Source organism: Herpailurus yagouaroundi, unplaced genomic scaffold (genome assembly GCF_014898765.1).
Source record: "Herpailurus yagouaroundi ecotype Mexico unplaced genomic scaffold, PumYag 28, whole genome shotgun sequence".
NCBI classification, from domain to species: Eukaryota; Metazoa; Chordata; class Mammalia; order Carnivora; family Felidae; genus Herpailurus; species Herpailurus yagouaroundi.
The window spans coordinates 105,574,364-105,594,985 of NW_024412376.1; the positions used below are offsets into that span (position 1 = coordinate 105,574,364).

Genomic DNA, 20,622 nt, shown 5'->3' on the forward strand with positions numbered 1-20,622 from the left:
TCAAGTAGACCATCTAGACTACACTTGTAGCAAGCAAGAAGGCAATCTGTATCTGAAATCAAGTAATATTTTTAAAAAGACCAAATGAAAAATAAAAAGCCCATTACCAATGGAAATCCATTCAGTTGGCTCAGTTCTTGCTTTTCTTTTCGACAATCTAGCTAGGGATAAGCAAATGATTTTTATTATTGATGATAATTAGTCCTGGGATGGTTTCACATCTCTTCACTGGTCAGCCAGGAGAACTTGAGAACCTATCAGTTTTTTCAACACCTGAGAAAAGGAACCACCTGAAGTAAAACTCCAAATCAATGGAGAGGACAGCACACTTGACCGGTGGCATCTGGTCAGCTTTCCCTAGGTCACTGAACAGAAGCTAACCTATTGTAATAACTTGTTCCCCCACGTTTCCTCTAACCTGGCCAAAATGGGAGAAAAAAGGGAATAGCAACAATAGACTGTACATTTCTCTACTTTAAAAAACAAACAAACTACTACCTGCTTGGATTTTTAAATATTGATCAAAAAAAGGTCTTTACCAGCTGATGCAGAACTCATTTTTAACATGACTGATGGGGTTAAATTCATATCAAAATATTAAAAATAAATCTCATTACTGTTCTTAGTACGTACATGGTTCCACATAATAGGGTGTTTGTGTTTAACTTACAAAACTGATAGGTCATGCTCTGGTATCAGTTAAGGAGTTGCCACCTACCCTTCCACCCCTAAACCACTGGTGACATCACTAGCAGACTTATATGTTTACAGATTATAATGTAATATGGAGGGGATAGCTCTTGACATTTATATTTTGGTCATTTAATCAGATGAATTTGACTTTATTGCATTTAATTACAGTATCTTTCTAAGAAAGCCTCTCACCAGTGTGCTCATCCAATTGCTCTAAAGAAACCTCTTTCCAAGAAGCAAATGATTCAAATGATTTAAGAGGAAGGGACTGTTGTTTCATTTCACCACAGAAGCACGTGTTACCATTCTTAAATGGAGGAGAACACTCCCAAGTGCAACCCGTGCCACCAATAGTATTTTCATGGTCCTCCTAACATGGGGCTGAAAAGTGATGGAAATAAGCAAAGACTAGATATAGACAAGTAATGAAATTATAAGGTAACTTAAATGCATGTTCGTGCTCTAGAACAGAAATGACTTTAGAAGTTGTCCCTTGATTAGGAAAAGTGCCCCTAATAGGTGACTGCTAATAAAGTAATCTAGCCTTTCCATCTCTCCAGCCCTTCACAATTGGGTCAGCATTAGAAACCACAGCCTCAACTGGCAGAAGTGTGCGTTTGCAGTTTGGGTGTACTTTAAGTGAATTCTAGCCAACTTTTTTCCACAGACATGGTAGAGAAAGCCACCTGGGTAACTGAGAAGACAATGTGATCAGAACCATTGTATTGAAGCGATTGTCTGGGACAGCTTTATAGTTTGTTGGGGTTTGTTCCCATGATCTGGGACACAAAAAACTCTGGAAACAAGGTAAAGCAGAGGTTCACAGTACATAGAAAGGCAGGGATGGGCCAGAAAGTTATTTTAAGGTACCTTAAAGTATAAAGTGAGTCCCAGAGGCAGAAAAGTCCTCTACCCAACACTGGCACATTTTAAACATGATTAAGACTTGTAGGTCATAACCCCAGTGACAGTAGAGGGATCTTTTGGTTGTATCTGAGATGACAGATTCTTAACCAGAATTCTGTGACTTAAACTTCACTTAAATTTCCCCTTGAATTTAAAACTGGCATAATTTTGATACCAAACTAAGTTTGAATAACCAATACATAAAACAGAACTGGCTAACTGGATTTTTTTTTTTCCCCAAAACAGAATCCCAAACCCAAAACAACTCTTATAAGGGATGCAGATAACAGAAAAAGAGTTAAATAAAACAACAATGGTTCCTGAATTTAAAGGAAGGATGCCCACTTCTCTCTCTCAAGAGGCAGATGGTCAGCTGAAAAATAAAAACATTGCATCAATAGAACACTCCGAATAAAAAAATTGTAGCCATCTCTGTTCATGCAATATCAAATGTTAAAAAAAAAAAAAAAAAAAAAAAAAATCCCAAACGCGAAAACAACTCATAAAACTAACAAAAGGAAGGAGAATGTTGCCCGGATCTTATGACCTGATTGATGGTTGAGGGTCCTGATGGGGCTGTTCAGAATGTTGCTCATGGGACAGAGAGGTCTGGAGTTAACATGAAATCAAGTTTGCAGACCCTGGAGGTGGTGACCACCTCAGAGTAGGGTACAGGCTGTCTTCAGTCCGTGAGTTCTCAGATCAGCAGCTTCAAGAACATGACAGCTAAGCAAGAGGATTCCAACACATGGCTATCTTGGGTCTTGGCCCAAGTTCTTTTTTTCACTCAATTTCCTTTTAAGTACTATTGAGTATTCCTGTTTTTGGTAGTGATGAGTCACTTTAGTAACCACTATGGGCAGTGGTTTGTAAACAGACATTGACAAGTACAAACAGCAATGCAATATTTGACCCAGACTTTAAAAGAATAGGAGGCGATGGTGGAAATGAGGTAACTCTTCCCCAACACGTGTGAACAGACAGCTCCTGCTCTTCTAATGCTCTATGTCCATTAGGAGAGAGTAGGGCTTGTCAACAGGATGGTTACATAAAGAAGAAGCTACAGAAGAGAAAAAAGAAAGATTCAGATTCAAATTTGATTCTTAAAGTCTTAAAAAATAAAAAAAAAAAAAGGAGGGGCTTTTCTACAACTGTGAAAGAACAGCAGTGTATCAGTTACAGGGATGACTTCCCGGAGCACAGCTGGGGCTGAGCAGCCCAGCAGCGGTAGCACCAGAGGCCAGGGAAGAAGAGGAGACCTCGGCTTGGCCCGGAGGCGGTGCGGTGCCAAGAACACCAATCAGGACAGAAGGGAATGGGAATGGGGGAGAAAGGGTAGCAGAGACCATATGTGAAATACAGGATACCACATGGCAAGTATCTGGGAGGAGCTGGAGCCGTGCAGATGGTAGCATTTGAAATCCACCAGACAAGGCAGGAAAGCAGGAGACTCTTTCATCCCTACTTCTTTTGCCCAACATAATAACCATGTGTACATATGCATACCAAACACTGACTAAAAAGAACTCACAAAAGGGCACACATTGTTTGGGTAAAAATATATTTTCCCCCACTTTTATGTCTTGGCACTAGTGATATATGCATAGATTACCTGTCCACCACTCTCCTACCTTAACAGACACCAAATTACCGAGCATGTTTGCTAAGTGATTACTTTCTTACTTGAAAAAAATGATATAGTTCATATCGATACAATTATTTTAGTTTTTAAAAAGGACGAGTGTCTAACATGCAGCTTACATATATGACAATTCTGCATTAACACTGAAAGTAGATTACACAACACTTTTTTTTTTAGAAACACATTGGTTATTTTCAAACAGCAAAATGACAGTGTTCTACAACTACAGTTTAAGGCATATCAGCATATTTTAAAATTAAGAAATAGACAAAGTTCTAATGCTGTTCACAGCTTTTCAATTTATTTAAAAAATTCCCTTCATACCTACATACAATCTAGACTTTGTAGGTCATAATTTCCACTAAAGAGTCATCACATATGTATCCTGTCAATGGAACCAAGACTTCTGGAAGCTGAGACTTGACGATTTCAGACACTTGCAAATGGCAAAGCAAAGGGATCTGAAAGGACGGTTTGGAAGGACCACACAGAGACAGTATGACATGGGTTGATAACAGCTGAAACCAAGATTCAACAGTCTATATGTGACACACTAATGGATATGTCAAGAAAGTGAAGAAACCCAGTCCATTTGTTTGAAGTGCACAAGATATGAAGACTAAGTGTTATTGCTGGTGAGATTCCAAAGCAGAGAAGGAAGGTAATAAAGAACCTGTGCTCAGTGTGACATTAAATGTTTCCCTGGTTGAGATGCCCTTTCTGGACAAAACTTTGACCAGTTAAGAAGGAGCCTAGGTTGGGAAAACATAGTCTCTAACTGCTAATAAATTCCCCAAATGCTTCTCCATCACATTCTACTGCATGTACAACTGTTACGAGTATCTAAAGTCCAGAAGCAATGGTCATTATGGTTGAACAAAAGATTTGGAGAGAGGCCAGCTAGATCTGGCAAAAAAACAAAACAACAGGTGTGTTCACTGCTAGCAGTTAGCATGAGGGAAAGACCATTAAACCAAGATCATCAAAAAAATTAAGCAGTCATAAAAGCAGCTTAGCATAAAAAACATTTTCCTCTTGATTTTCTCCAATGGAAGGTGGTAGTTTCTTATTCTACCTTTATTTACATAGTCAGAACCAAGGACCCTCTAATCTCCAGCGATGCCCACAATGCTGTGTAGAACACAGCTGGGAACAATAATTTCTGACCTCCATACTGGTATCAAGAAAAAACTGAATTTATATTTCTTGTGGAAAAGGTACAAATGTGGTTATTTTAAATATATAGTTTTTTTTTTTTTTGTAAGCAAAGGCTACTCAAACCATTACCTCCCTATACCTCCCTCCAAAAAAGGAAAAAAAAAAAAATTCACCTATCCCGTTTGTTTCTCTAATTTAAAAAAAATCCAAAAGATCTCAAAGTTTTCTTACTACTGTACTTACATGCAAAGGCGAAAGCACATCCAATTAGATTTGAGGGTATCATTTATTCCGTGCAGAGCCAAGGACTACTGTGAAAAAAGGCACAGATACAGAAAGAAGAGAAGGGCAGCAATAACAAACCAAACAGGGCGGGGGAGCAGGAGTAGAAAAGAGTTCAGAAGCAACATGTTAAAAAAAAAAAAAAGCTTCTAGAACTTTCTTTTGACTTTTTATTCCCTGACTCTCCATATGATTCATTTTGTCATGAAAATTTTCATGGGAGGAAAAAAAAAAATCAACAATCTTGGAATCAAAAAGTCAGCTGGATGGATGCCTTTCACAGCGAGGCTCACTTTTGAAAAGGTTTCAGTGATGCATTAAAAATGGTAATTTTAAAATGACCATTTTTGGAATTTACATGTATATTTTCTGTTACAAGGCACAAAAATGCTCACACAAGCAGCGGTTGGAACAAGCATACAACACAAGTATTCAAGCTTTTGTCTGGTGCACAGCACATGAGCAAATTTAGCCATGGTTAGAATCGGCATGCCATCTAGTATTTGGCTGCTCCACAACTAGCTTTGGACTAGAATCATTCAAGAAAACAAAACAAAAACATTAGTCCAGTACCTCCTAAATCAGTCTTTATACCACCATTGCTGATTCTAGTTTGCAGTTTCTAGCCCAGCTTAGTTTGGGCTCCAGTGAAACTGAACTTTTACTTTGCCTACTTAAGCCTAACTCAGTTCATGGAAGACCATAACTTCTTTCCCCTAAAAGTATGATTGAGAATGAAGAGAAGAAAAAAGAAACTTTTTTGGAATCAACTAGAGACTTATTTAAAAAAAGGGGGGGGGGGGTGGATTGCATGTGTGTGTCAGGGAAGGTACAGTGTCTTCTATCCTATTTACCTAATGTCTGACTAGTGAAGGCTGGGAGGAAGCACAGAGCTGGAGCATCAGGTTCGTGAGAAAGAATACTCTTAAGTAAGGAACAGCAGACTATTGAGTTAGAAGTTGGGAAGATCTTGTTAATGGAGGGGGAAAAAAATCAAGAAGATGAAGGGATAAGCCTCACAAAGGAACAGAACCGAAAGGAGAGTCAATATGCCCCTTTCCGTGGTCTGTGTCGTAGCCTGTGGGTTGGCCCTGATTCTCAATGACAGGGTGATGGGCTGGGACACAGAGAGCAGGTGGAGCTAGTCATGGTGAGGACAAAATGAAGAAACTCCTTCAAGACAACTGGATATGAAAGACCAGCTGCTCTAGTTCTCCTTCCCGTTATCACCAAATATGGAAAGGAGACCATGCACAGAAGCTAGATGTGCAGTTGAATTTCTACCTTCTTCACTCATGGCTTTGTGTCAAGTTCCTTCCCATTTCCTTCTTAATGTTTTATTTTTTTATTTTTGAGAAAGGAAGAAAGAGAGTGTGTGTGTAAACAGGGGGAGGGGCAGAGAGAGAAGGGCACTGAGAGAGGATCTGAAGCAGACTGTGGTGACAGCAGAGAGCCCGATGCGGGGCTTGAACTCATGAACCGTGAGACTGTGACCTGAGCCAAAGTCCGATGCTTGACTGACTGAGCCACCCAGGTGTGCCCCCCTTCCCATTTCTACCTTAAATTGATGAGATCCCCTCATAATTTGTGCTGCAGATGATATACAGTTTATAACAAATTTTCTATTTGAAGCATTTCTGAAAATTTTCTCCTCATGATTGAAAAGTATTATTAGAAGTACGGATATCCTAGAATCGGTCATTGACCACGGAGAGCGTGAAAGAGTGCTCATTGTAAGTGGAAGGGAGGTTGTGGGAAACCCATCATCCTTAGTAGGGGATTCTTCTACTAGGCAATGTTATACGACCTGACCTTGGAGATCACTAACTGTGAGAGGATCAGGTTGTGCTGATAAAAGAGACCATCAGCAGTTCTCTCATTACAGTCCAACTTGTCCAGGATTTGAGAGATAGGGGTTCAGACATATTTTGAAAGACGTATGAGGGGACAGTGTGAAGAGACCCACAACATGGGTCAAATAAAATTATAATAATGAATATCCATGCAAATGCATAGGTCCTAAAAAGCTGACCCACCGTTCTACCTACATACAAAGCTACCCTGGTTGGGGCACGTGTGGAGAAGAGGCAGAGTGAGTTCAGGGCTTCTGCCACCATGGAGATGAGAAATCAAGAAAAGCCAAGTTGTTGTCATGGCTATTCAGGGTTATGGTTCAGCTGCTGAGACGATGAGAAGTTCTCCTGACAGACGTACATGGAGCCATGACCCTCCGTCCCTCGGTCCAAAGCAACATACAAGCAACAGGCATGCTTCCTGCTGCCACTCTGAACAGGCATAAAAGGCAAATCATTTACTTTCCAGAAACAAAGTCCAGCTGCACAGAGCTTTTGGTGTTATTCTCTTGTTCTATCATTTTCCACTACCCAAAAACATTCAGCAAAATGAGTTAATAGTTATTGGTGTCTGGGGAAGGGTAAAAAAATAAAATAAAACAAAAGGACACAGATGGCAGAGATACAATATTACTGCAAAAGCAGGTGAATGCGGGACCATCCTTGGCTTGCCAGGCTTTATGTGAAGCTTGCACTGCAAGTTAAAAAACAAAACAAAAAAGTTAGAAATAATAATAAATAAAAAAGAAAGGAAAATTAGGAGTGCCAGCACCAGCATTCGGTGATGGTGAATGCTCATGCAATGATTATGGAATCGACAGAAATTAAAACCACAAATTTGAGTAAGCTATTCTACACGACAAGCAAAAGCAAAATTTTAATACTGAATTAACACATGGTTAGTTTCCGTTTGCATGTAATTTACGAGTGACTTCTTGAAACCACTACATGTGACAGTGGAAGGATTTGCTATTTGATTTTCATTTTCTCAAATAACATAAATCACAATCTATTAGGTTTGGTCATCACATCGGTACTGAATAGGAGCAACACCTTCCCATTACTGAGCGGCTGGAGTCAGAGAATAAATCTACAATAATGTCTTCAAAAGATGAACTTGGGGGCTGGGATACAGTGAGTGGTCATGCTATTAATCTACTTGGAAAGGGAAAACAGGATGAGCATTGTGTGGCTACAGCTACAGCAGGTGCCAGGAGCCTTCCCCCGCATTTAGGTACAACCCAAAACCAAACCCGAGATCCGCACATCTAATTTTAGGCAAGTCTGAAACATGCAACTTCATTCCTTAGCAAGAATAAAAAAAAAAAAAAAAAATTTTTTTTTTTTTTTTTTTTAAGATGAGTGGATGACTGTATAAAACCATGGTTATCAGATGCCAGGTACAGTTTTAAAATGATGGATTTTAAAACTTCCTTTTGGGATGGATGAAACGTCACCACCAACGCCCACTGGCAATTGTGCAAAGTTTCAGAAAAGAATGCTGTCCACTGAACAACTTACCCTCGGGTACTCGCACCACTGCGGCATAGCCGCAAACAAGGGAAGTGCCTTGGTGGCCAGAAAGGGCAGGAGGTGGGGTCCGGCTAAGGGCAGTGCCACGGTTAGCTCTACTTTGTCTGTAATCTTAGGGAAGGTTATATGCTCTCATGCCACTACAGCTCAAGTAGAAGCATAAAGCCTTACCTACGTTATAAAGGGAGCGTGTCATTAGAATAGAAAAAACAGAATTTAAAACTATTAGAAAAACTAATTTCCGAGGTGGAAGCATACCAGGTGAATAAATAAGCGTCTCTTTCGTAAAAATTGTCTCCCTGAAACAGAGCCAGCCCCTAAGTGGCATGTATGGTGACTCCAGCATCTCTTCCAGCTACACGAGGAGACAGGAGTCTCCCATTTATTTTCAAAGAGCTGCTCTGGTTACCCTGGTGACTGTCTTTCTGTGGTCCTCTCTAACCAGAACTCTCCCCTGGCTGGAAGGGGTGGCAGGGGCGGGAGAGGGGTGGTTAACTTTTATACTTCAGGCCTCCAACTTGCAGTTGCTTTCTGTGCTCAAATGGGAAAGTTGTAGAAAAGGTTAAGAACCTGCCAACACGTAGGTGCCATCATCAGGTACAAAACCTGGTCACTACTGCACACCAAATGAAGTCTAATTCTATTAATGATACACAAGAATGTATAAATAAGGCTAAAATAGAATTTGCACATACTTCATGTAAACTTGAAAAGCATTATACACAACTAAGGCCCAAGGCTGGGGTGAAAATAACCTAAAATGATCAAAAGGGCAAGGAAAAACCTCCCTACGCTGGGAAGTCTATTACTGGAGAGACCTTTTTTTAATGGAGGCACAGTACGGATCCGCTCTTGGAACTAGTATTGCTTAAAGGCACATCCAGCGTTCGTGAAATATCCTTGGAACACTGCTGGTCTTTTAAAAACATTTTTAGTTCTGAAACATGTACCTTTATGCACATTAGTGCTTAAGGGTAAGAAAAACTTGACTTTGGGTTTCCTAAGCTGTGAGTCAGCAGCTTTTTTGTTTCATCCATGCCTATGGATGTGGTCATTTACACACACACACACACACACACACACACACACACACTCTCTCTCTCTCTCTCATTTTTATCTTGGGTTAGTTAGGATCAACAAGTGTATAGATAGTGCCAAATGACTTTCATTTCATCTCTGAATCTCTGCATGGGGAACGTCACCATGAGTGACTGATACTCTCCCAACAAGCACAGCACAAGGCACTTTCTTGAACTGGATTAGAATCTAGGCAATTGTTACTCCCAAAATTAATCCAGCATAAGTAAAGTATCAGCCCTTGGGAGGCCTTGAACACTTGGGTCTGCACCAACCCCATAGAAATCACACCACATCTACACCAGCTACTTTCTATTGCTTAGAAAACATGCTTATTTCTTTGCTCTCTTGACACATTTTCTGCTGTCTCAGAGCTTGGAAAGTCAAAGGCATAATTTAAAACTCTCTCCGTGTATCACTGTAGAAGTCTATTGTGCTCTCTGCCACAGGCAGTGTAATGAGGTCCCTCAGGGGTGAGTCTGCATGCTCACCAAGACTAAGGACACCACCACTGTGCCCAGTCCCCCATGATAGGTGTCAATTACTGCGCAGATTCAATCCTATCTGCTCTATTTGTTAAAATTTAATTCTTTGCCTACCCAAATACCAACATTTTTATCGTTTACTTAATTGTCCGCTTTTCCCCTAGAATCTCGGCATCTAAGGATAAAGAGCAAGAATCCTGAAACACATTCGGGGCTGCCTTATCGCTGCCCTAGGAGCACCGTGTGTTAGACCAAGCAGGGCAGTATCTGTGGGTTCGCCATCCAGCCGCCACAAAAGATTTCCTAGAAGGTACTGTACTGACCACTGTGCTTATTGTCAATCCAGTAGCGATTGTCATAAAACCGCACTCTCTAGTCATTAAGGTGCTTTGATGTAGAGCTCCAAATCATGAGAGAATTTCAAGGCAGGCCCAAGTCTCCCACTGGATTCAGGCAGCCACTATTGGAGTATTACAGGAAGTGACTACTTTAAGAGCAGAATCTGACCCTTTGGCACATTAAATCAAAGCCATATTTAAAAAAAAAATTTTTTTTTTTTTGTATGGAGATAGGTGTGTTTTGAGGATTGGTGAGGGTGTCTTAACTGGAAGGGTATTTTGATCCCATTTCCACAATAAAACAATTCACCATCTTATTGAATTTAAGGGAAAACTTGTGGCCACTAGCGGTTCGTCCCGATCTTCCATTTCGGAAACAAGGTTTTCGGTGACCGGCTTATCAAGCCTCACGACACAGGATAGAAAAATTTTAACAATCATCATTTTAGGATGCCCTTTATCAAGAGTCATGAGGATTGTCTCCAGGGAGTAGTGAAGAGATATGGACTGTCTTCTCAAGAGTCCTAGTGTTGGTGCAGAAGATGCCACCGGAGACAGCAGGTTCCTCCAGCCCTGATTGCTTGGTCATGTGGTCAAGTTTTATAAATTAATATTTCTGTACCCTTTACAAATACTTTAAAAACCTGTATCATCCTCCCTGCACTGTAGAGAAAAGACTTGCATTTATCTTTCTGGTAACAGACCAGTTTCCAGTCTGTAAATGGGAAAAAGTAGAAACATGCAAGAGGAATCAATGGTTAGAGGGCCCCAATGCATGGGGGGGACACCCGCTTACTTTTTCTTATCCTTGTCTTTCTTGGTTTGCTGGGCCCCAGACTGCTGTGCCTGGGACTGCAGGAGCTGAGCCGCTGCCTTCTTCTTCTGGAAGTTGTTCACCTCCTCCTCCAGCTCCTTCTTCTTGTCTTCCACTTTCTTCTTCTCTTCTTGGTGTGTCCGCTTTAGGAGGTCAAACTTCTCATGGAGCTGGAGAGGAAAAGAGGAGGCCAAGTTTGGTGAGGGGAGTGGAAGTTACAGCTGAAGATCTTCTGCATCTGTTCAAACCCCAAACATGCCTCGTGTTCCCGCACATGCTTTAATCCCACGAGGGAGGCACCGTCTGGCACTCCTGGAGGAGCCAGGCTGAGAGGGCAAAGATCACCCCTCGGAGCCCTATGAGCCTTTGAGATTTGGAGCCTGTGGCACTCACTAAAGGGAATTCTGTTCATTTTTACTGATAATAAAATACATATTCATTGTAAAAAGCATAAGGAAGAAAATAAAAATTATCCATGCTCCTAACAGAAATTACCCAAGTGGTAATGTTAGTTCTTTATTTCTGGTCCTTTTTCAAAATGTATAATATACATTTACTTAGAGACATACACAGTGACCACAGATGATGTATGGTGTTCAAATAATAAGAATATGTTGGGAGATTTCTGGCAAATTTCTTGACAAACCAAATTCAGAAAATTATCACAAGGCAGAAACAAAAGCAGGAAGGAAGGAAGGGAGGGAGGGAGGGAGGGAGGAAGGGAAGAAAGAATGAAGGGAATAACTCTTACTAGATAATTCTAGATATCCATCCAGCATCCACTTGGTATTTATAATCAACAACAAATAAGGCTCAACTTTCCTTTCTCTGTAGCAAAACTATACTGAGTGCTTAGCTATTTAAATAACCTCTAAATTTCAGTGGCCTTTATAAAGATAAATGAAAAGACAACGATGAAGAAATTATTTAGACAATTTGGAAATGAATATAGCTATAGGTCATGCACTTGAGATACTCATTATCTGCCATCAGAGACAAACAGATTACTCTCCCTCCCTCCCCCTCTCACGCTCTCCGTATGAGATAAGTGTTATGCAGAAACCCATATAACCTTCTAGGAGGCAGTTAATCTGGCCTGGTCACGGGCAATGAGAGGAGTCAAAGGATGCTGGAGCAGGGAGAGCATGCCCACAAAGGAAGAAGATGCATATACAGATAGGGCATATGGAGACCATTACCCATCAGGTTGTGCCAAAGGGCCCATCCACTGTTTAGCTCACTGAGTTGGCTCATAGACTAAGACAATAATAGTAATAACAGTCCAGAATCCCAGCTCTTATGTTGCAAGACTTATAAATTAAGGAGATATTGAGCTACAGAGAACACGAGACCATGCCTGAAGACCTAAGGTCTAGTTTTGGTTTCAGCTCTGCTACTTACTAGGTATGTGACTGCATAACTCATTTAAGCTTTACGGCTCTCAGTTTTATCATCTGTAAAATGGGAATAATACATGACCTGCTTCTCTTACCATGGTAGCTGCTCATGTGATAAAATATATGTAAAAAGTACTTAGGAGAGCATGAAGTTCTATATAATGTGAAGTATTAATAACACGTCTTACTTATTTTTCTCTCACTTGAAGGAGGACAGATGGCTTACCTCTTTCTCTGCCTCTTTGAGTTCAGCTTCTTTCTCCTTCACTCTCATAACAAACATTTGCCTCATTTCTTCTTCTTTCTTCTGAAGTTCTCCCAGAAATTCATTTCTTTTTGCTTCGTAAGTCTCCTGAAGACTATTCAAAAGCCAAACCAAGGACAGTGTTGTGAAGTTGAATAGGAAATTTCAGCTCATATAATTTCTACTCATTGCTTCCAAAAAATAGGTAAGGCTGCCACTTACCATATCAAAGGACACATAAAATGGCACACCATCTTCTTTTGAGTTATGCAGTGATCAGAAAGACAAGCACATCAAGAGCCAGAGATGAGTCAATAAACACAATTTGGCAGTACAGGGATGTCTTACTGGCTAAGTGTATCCTATCTCTATTCACACAGAGAAAGCCTGGGTTGGACTGGCTGGTATTTTCCAGATCAGCAAACAAGTAGACACCAAGATGAGAGTTAGAATTTTAAAAAATGAAGGTAGTAGTGTAGGGAGAGAGTGCAAAGGCACTGGAGCCACACACACCAGGGTTTGGATTCTGGCCACAGCAACTTACTGACTGATCTTGGGGTGGGCACAGACCCTATGCTTCCGTGTTCTCTGTGTAAGATGCAGCTAAACCAGCATTTACCTTCTAGAGATAGGATTATGGGGATTCAGTGAGGGCAAAGTGAGTAAAGCATCCGATCAGTGCTTAGCAAATATTACCCTTCCCCACTCACCACCCTCCAGCCCCCAATTCAGAAAACAGACTCAGTGAACCATCTAGAGACAATAGTATATCTAAACATATTATAGAAAATTGCTGCTTTTCAAGTTATATTATCAATTGAAAGTAGAGCAGGGAAGAGTTTTATTTTTATCTTAAATCCCATCCTCCTCCTGACTCTCTACAGAACGTTGAGCCCAATATTTTAAATTGAATGCTAGATTCAGCTTTACCTCTAAGTCAGAACAAATATATTGGCAGAAAAATTGCTTTTGGTAACACAACTTAAGAAAACACACCCCCATACCTACACCTACACAGAGAGACAAGTGCTGATATTTGATAAGGTGCGGTTTCTAGTTCTCCCTTGCAGTCTCCCTAGAACAGCACCCGTTACAGTAATGCGAGTCTGCAGAATATCCATCTCTACCCGTGGGCTGAATTCATCCTAAGTGCTGACTCCAAATTGGAGTGGATAACCTGTGGATAACCCCGGGGACCATGCAGAGCTGCCTCCCAGCATCCACACTGGTCCTTTCAGAAGGAGAAAAAGGACATGCAGATAGTAGGAGCAAGCATGCATGGAGTCAAACAGTCAGAAAAATGTCTTCAATAGGATTGCTTATACTTCTATAATCAACACTTTTATTGGTTGATTAAAAATAAGTTCTCCTACCCTCAAGGGTGTCCACACTAACCTGTTAATGAACAATCAAGCACTTTGAGTTTCCAGAGGTATATTTAGCTTTCACTTATGAAACAAAAACATTTTGGGCCAATGTTGACATTGGCTAATACTAATAGCAATATTTAGACTTGAGATTTAAGATATATAGCCACGGAGATATAGAAATGTATCGACAGAACTAATTCATGGGTTTGATTTTGCTTGTTAGCATCTAATAAACTCTTCATTACCAGTATTTAGATCAGAACTGCTGAAGGCAGAAGATGACCTCTCCCTGCTATAAAATTTGGGGGGAATCTCTGTTTTTTGTTTATGATAATGAATAGATCTCCCTTTTCAAGGGAAAGGAGAATGAGAACAGGTACTTCAGTTCAGACTTCATTCTGGTAATTCACACAGTGTAATTCTCTCTCTGTTACAATCTTCTGGAACTACCTAGTGAAGGGTATCCTGGAGAATAACACATCACCAGTGGTACGAAGCAATTTACACACAAGAATTCACTAATCCTTACACACCCAATAAGGTGGGTATTACTATCTACCTCCCACCTCACAGACGAAGAAACTTGGAGACAAGTGTTTAGTAATCTGTCCAGGTCACACAGTGAAGAGTAACAGACCTGGGATTTGCACCCAGGCCTTCAAGCTCAGACAGGAACTCTATCCACTGCACTCCATTGCACAGAGGTCTGCATGTTCCCCAAAACAAATGGGTCTCATGAACCTGAAAACTTTGTGATCTCTTGAGAGAATAGTGGTAATTAAACCCTTTTTGTGACCTGACAAGAGTCAGGGGAAGGGGGCACTCTGAGATAAGGAATGGGCAGTTTGGACAGGGACTGTTGGGGTAAAGTACAAAGGAGTCTCAGGAGAAAAGAATCAGGAACAGGATCAGTCCAGTCCCTATTGTGTCCTACATCCTCTTCCCTCTTCTGGCATCTTCAGATGCCAGCCGGAAGGGGCCAAGGTCTGAGGGAGGGGGACCTGGGTCCAGAGAATGCATGCTGCTCTGGTTGGGCTGAAGACCACAGGGCAGCAGGTGGTAAGATGGGCACAGGAGAAAGCAAGCTGACATGTGGGTAGGTAGGTAGACAGATAGATACACAGATTCTGCCACAGGACAACAAAGACACAACTCTAAATTGAGGCAGGTCAAGGACGCCACCAGAAATACACTCAGTTAGCTTTACTGGCTCCGACGTACTTCCAAGGCTTTCGTACAGCCTCTTACTGTGTATGTCCAGCTCCTGGTTTTGCTTCCTGCTGTACGATATATTCAGGTGATGGCTGCCCCTTACTAGCCTTGGCTTTAGAGATTACTCTGTGCTTTATAAACACAAGAGCAGCTTGGAGGACAAAGAGTGGATACTGGGTGCTCAAAGGAAGGATGGACCTCACTGTACACCCACAAAGAAATCCTCTGCTTTGGGAATATACTTATATTCCTCCCAGCTCACCCAAAATTCACATGGAAAAAAATCCAAGAGCATCTTGGAATGATGGCTTTGAAGATGAAATTTTGGGAAACCACTCAAATCAGCAGCAGCTTTTGCTTCCCCTTAATTGTGGTGCCCTTCGTGCAGGGTCCCCACACTGCACCCCTTCAGTGTGGTCCCAGGCTCAAGAAGTGCCGGGGATGCTGGAAATGCCTCAGAGGGAAAGTCTGAGACATCTATAAAATGTTGCTACTGCCAATGTCAGAGAAACTGCCTGTGGTCTCTTCCAGGAGTTTTATGGTTTCAGAGCTCACATTTAGGCCTTTAATCCATTTTGAGTTTATTTATATGCATGGTGTGAAAAGTGGTCCACTTTCATTCTTTTGCATGTAGCTGCCCAGTTTTCCCAACACCGTTTATTGAAGAGACTGTCTCTTCCCCACTGGATATTCTTGCCTCCTTTGTCACAGATTCTGACCACAGAAGGGTGAGTTTATTTCTGTGATCTCTACCCTGTTCCACTGATCTATGGGTCTATCTTTGTGCCAGTACCAAACTGTTTCAATTACTAGACGCTTGTAGTATATCTTGAAATCTGGGATTACGATACCTCCAGCTTTGTTCTTCTTTCTAGATGTATCTCCTCAGGCAAGGGAAACAAAAGCAAAAATAAACTATTTGGACTGCATCAAAATAAAAAACTTCTGCAGAGCAAAGGAAATCAACAAAATGGCAAGGTAACCTACTGAACGGGAGAAAATATTTGCAAATGAAATAGCTGATAAGGCAGAGGACCTGAATAGATATTTTTCCAAAGAAGACATACAGATGAAAAGATGCTCAATATTACTAATCATCAGGGAAATACAAATCAAAATCACAATGAGATATCACCTTATGCTTTTCAAAATGGCTAATATCAAAAAGACAAGAAATAATAAGCAGTGGTGAGGACGTGGAGAAAAGAGAACCCTCATGCACTTTTGGTGGGAATATAAATCGGTGCGACCACTGTGGAGAACGGTATGGAGATTCTTCAAAAAATTAAAAATAGAAATACCATATAATCTAGCAATTCTACTACTGAATATTTACCTAAAGAAAATAAAAATATTAGTTTGAAAAGATATGTGTGCTTTATGTTTATTGCAGCATTATTTATAATAGTCAAGATATGGAAGGAACCTGAGCACCCACCAATAAATGGGTGGATAAAGAAAATGTGGCATGTATACACAATGGAATATTGCTCAGCTTATTAAAAAAAAGAATGAGATAGGGGCACTTGGGTGGCTCAGTCGGTTAAGCGGCTGACTTCGGCTCAGGTCGTGATCTCACAGTCCGTGAGTTCAAGCCCCGCGTCGGGCTCTGTGCTGACAGCTCAGAGCCTGGAGCCTGTTTCAGATTCTGTGTCTCCCTCTCTCTGACCCTCCCCTGTTCATGCTCTGTCTCTCCCTGTCTCAAAAATAAATAAAACGTTAAAAAAAAAAAAAAAAAAAGAATGAGATATTGCTATTTGTGACAACATGGATAGACCCAGAGGATATTATGCTGAGTGAAATAAGTTGAGCAGAGAAAGACAAATACCATATGGTTTCATTTATATGTGGAATCTAAAATAATAATAATAATAATAAACGAACAAAGCAACAAACAAGCAAACAAAAACCAGACCCTTAAATATAAAGAACAAACTGGTGGTTGCCAGAAGGGAGGTGGATCAGGGGAATGGGTGTAATAGGTAAAGAGGATTAAGAGGTACAGACTTCCAGTTATACAATAAGTAAGTCATGGAGATGACAAGTACAACATGGGCAATATAATCAATGATATTGTAATAATGTTGTTTGGTGACAGACAGTGACCACTGAGGAAGGTACAGAATTACTGAATCACTGTGTTGTACATCTGAAACGAATATAATACTGTATGTTAATTATACCTCAATAAAAAAAATAAATATAGTGAGATGTAAAAACAAAACAAAACAAAACAAAACGGAAACCTTAGGCCAGAAGAAATGGAACCAAATGGGACATGGAAGATGTGTGAATAAAGCATATCCTCTACAAGTCAAAAGGCCTGGACAACATCTGCCATCATCCTGAAGTCCCTGAAGTGAGCGAGACCAGAGCAGGAGGCTGCACCCAGCTTGGCCAGGCCTTCAAGAGCCCTGCTGGACCTACCCAGCAACACCTCCTTCTGGTGGGCAGTTACCCTGCGCTTGCAGGAGGTATTTTAATTTAAATGTCAAAAACAGAGACAGCAGAAGACCAAGGAACGGCAGCCCCTAATCATGCCCAGGCACACCTCACATCACCTCAACTGAAATCTCCATTAAGACCCAGTGTGGGCCCAGTTTGGACAAAGCAATCCTCTTCTGGGCCCACAGGTGGCAAACCTGGCCTGGTGGCCCTGCCTTCCCTCCCCACTCTGTGGCCAAGGTACTCAGCCCCTGCCGCCCCTCCCCCACGGCCTAGGTTCTGACAGCAGCTGGGCCTTTGCTGGGCCGCTAATTCTGCATTAATTCCCCCCTTCACATTTTGCAACTTCATCTCCATCCATCGATGATGTGGAAAACACACAAGAAACTTTCTACAAGTTATTCCCTTTCTTCCTCATTAGTTGTTAACATTGGACTGAAACACAGAGAGCTGATAAGAGTCCTGGGAAGTGAAACCTGGCTGGCAACCATGAACGAATGGAGCAAACTGTACTGAGCGGCCACACCTCTGTAAATGCCTAGACCAGGCTCTGTGCCTCTGTGAGTATAATGATTAAGAGCAGGGGTTCAAAACTCACTCCATCACTTCCTACTTGTAGGACCTTGGGTAGGTTGCTTACACTTTCAGTGCCTTAGTTTCCTCATCTGTAAAATGAGGATGGCAATGACATCATCTACATCGCTTAGTTGAGATAATACCAATAAAGTGGTTATCGCAATGCCTGGCAATTATGCTTACTAACGTGTCCCCACCAGGTCCCTCAATCACTGCTATCTCAATCTGACAAGCATTTTGGTGATGGAACAACACACCATTCAAGCCACTGTCTGGGAAACAGCTGATTGCTAGGTGCCCTCATACCTGAAGGGCTTGCTGTCAGGGTCAGTGTCCTTGAACCCCATCTCCTCAAGCTTACAACGCCGATACAGTTCATAATGGCGGGTGTGAGTCTGTTCTCGCAAATCTTCCATGTTCACGCGGATCAGCATCTCCCGAAGTTTCACAAAATCACAGTGGTTTTCATTCTCAACTGCAAGAGATGGGAAGGTGGAAGCGGCTATCAGCAATGACATCCCTAAAAATCTGAAGTGACACTTTCAAAAAGTTATCACCATCGCTCCTGAAATCTCAAAGCTGTGTGAAGACCCTTCACTGGATTCGCCTTACATTCCCAACGAGGACAAGATTTTCGACAATGTGGACCATAATGTTGATGACCACAGTGATCGCAGAGTGTCTGCTCAGGGCAGGGCATTGCAAGAGGAACTTTATAAATATTGTCTTTATCCTTCAGAACAATTCTGCCAAGTAGGCATTGTGACTCTCGTCTTGTAGATGCAGAAGCAAGGTTTTGGTAAGGAAGCTGACTTCCTGAGTACTGGGAGCAGAGTCTATGTTCAAACACAACATCTGGCTGCAAAGCCAGGTCTATTTCCACTACTCCGTGCCCCCTGGAAGTATACAAGGCAGGTTCTACATACCACTTCCCTTAATTTCATCAACACTATGAAAAAAGCTTTATTATAGAGAAATAGGTAAGATTCATAAAAATTGTAATTTTCTTAGAGATCTGAAAGGTACAATTTCTTTTCCCTTCTCACAGATTTATTGCCTTTATTCAGAAAAAAAGAAAAGGGGGACTGATAGATCTTAAACTAATGAAGAAACTTTCTATAGCTATCCTACTTAACCTATAGCATCAGATGTCCTCCCTCAAAACACACAAAGGCAGGAAAATAGGGTCCTTGCCTATCAAAGTGACATATGGGAAGCTTCTTCAGGTCAGAGACTATGATTATGTCTCCCAGCACCAAATAGGTCATAATTCTCAGATATCCACTGAGATAACATTTAATTGGAAGACAGGTTTTCCAGAGATAATGGAGAAACAAGTAACTTCTTGTTTACAAGAAACCTTTTGCAGCTTTCTTACTATACTTTGCTGATGAAACTGGTATGAAAGTTGTTGAAACTTCTAGGGAAGAGCTCTTTTCTACCAGGAATTTGTACTCAATTTGCCACATAAGCCAATATTCTTGAGGGGCTGCCTCACCGGAAGTAGGGCACTGTGGTCACTTCTCCCCACCACCTACCTACTTGGTCACAGGGTCTTGCTTCCTCACTTCACAACTGCCATGTGTACAACCCTCCCTTCATCCTGCCTTTGGTTGAGGACCTCCCCCAAAACCTCCCCAAACAGGGCAGAGAGAGAAGAAGCGAGTCACCACAGGAGTTAAATGTGGAGACCCCCTTCCCCCTAATGTGCACATACCCTGCACCACACCCCAGGGGTACTGCCTGGCCTTCGCCATCTTGTTGCCGATCTTCACCTCTTCAGTGCTGCCGACCACAGCAAATGGGAGATGGACCTGAGAAGCAACACAAGGACAGAGTTGTTACCTTCTCCAGGTCTTGCCCAGGCTGGTTCTCCACCTTGCCTAGGCTCTGCCCCTTCTGCCAGCCTCACTTAGTGAGGGGGAGACAAAGGGGAGGGTGGGTAGAAGAGGGAGGAAGCTCTGCAGGTCAGCAGAGGTGGGCTTCGTGTACCCCACCCCTCCTATGACCAAATATTGATTATGTGGTATGAGCTAGATTCAAAGGAAACCGTAGGTGTCTTTGCAACCACACAGGAAGCTTCAGACACATGTTGTCCAAGACTGTAGCCGCTAATATATGTGGCCACTGAGCATCAGAAACAGGGCTTACAGGATCAAGAAACTGAATTTTAGTTTTATATACTTTTTTCTTTTCTTTTTTTTTTAAGTACAGTTATTTTGAGAGAGACAGAGACAGCGCAAGTAGGGGAAGGGCAGAGAGAGAGGGAGGGAGAATCCCAAGCAGGCCCTGACAGCAGAGCCCCATGTGAGGCTCGACTCTCAAACCAAGAGATCATGACCTAAGGTGAAATTAAGAGTTGGGGGCTTAACCAACTGAGCCACGCAGATGTCCCACTTTTATTTACTTTTAATTATTTTACTTTTGAACTTAAAAATATAACAAAATATTTTTCCGTGAAATAAAACTGTATTGTTTTGGGACTGCACTTCATTTTCCTTTAAACTTAAATTTTCTAAAAAAACAAAACAAACAAAAAAACCCTAAAAAACTAGTTTACTCAATGTGGATGCAAACATTAGAGGAAAATTATCTTT

At 41.5% G+C, this 20,622-nt stretch overlaps 1 protein-coding gene across 6 annotated transcripts in view; it reads right to left on the reverse strand.

Annotated features, from left to right (window-relative positions):
- Positions 1 to 1,418: 1,418 nt before the first annotated feature.
- SEPTIN11 (septin 11) overlaps positions 1,419 to 20,622 on the reverse strand; it is a 90,991-nt gene continuing 71,787 nt past the window's right edge. Inside the window, exons 6-11 of one of the 6 annotated variants that reach the window (XM_040480585.1) lie at positions 19,743 to 19,839; positions 18,332 to 18,500; positions 12,405 to 12,537; positions 10,764 to 10,951; positions 4,643 to 4,710; positions 1,419 to 1,972 (exon numbers count right to left, since the gene is read on the reverse strand). In XM_040480585.1, coding sequence (XP_040336519.1) covers positions 4,686 to 4,710; positions 10,764 to 10,951; positions 12,405 to 12,537; positions 18,332 to 18,500; positions 19,743 to 19,839 — 612 coding nt within the window. In that variant the 3' untranslated portion in view covers positions 1,419 to 1,972; positions 4,643 to 4,685. Of the gene's footprint in view, positions 1,973 to 2,038; positions 2,660 to 3,143; positions 4,711 to 6,977; positions 7,229 to 10,763; positions 10,952 to 12,404; positions 12,538 to 18,331; positions 18,501 to 19,742; positions 19,840 to 20,622 lie in introns of those variants that run through there. The other 5 variants (XM_040480579.1, XM_040480606.1, XM_040480599.1 and 2 more) reach the window with 5 other exon arrangements.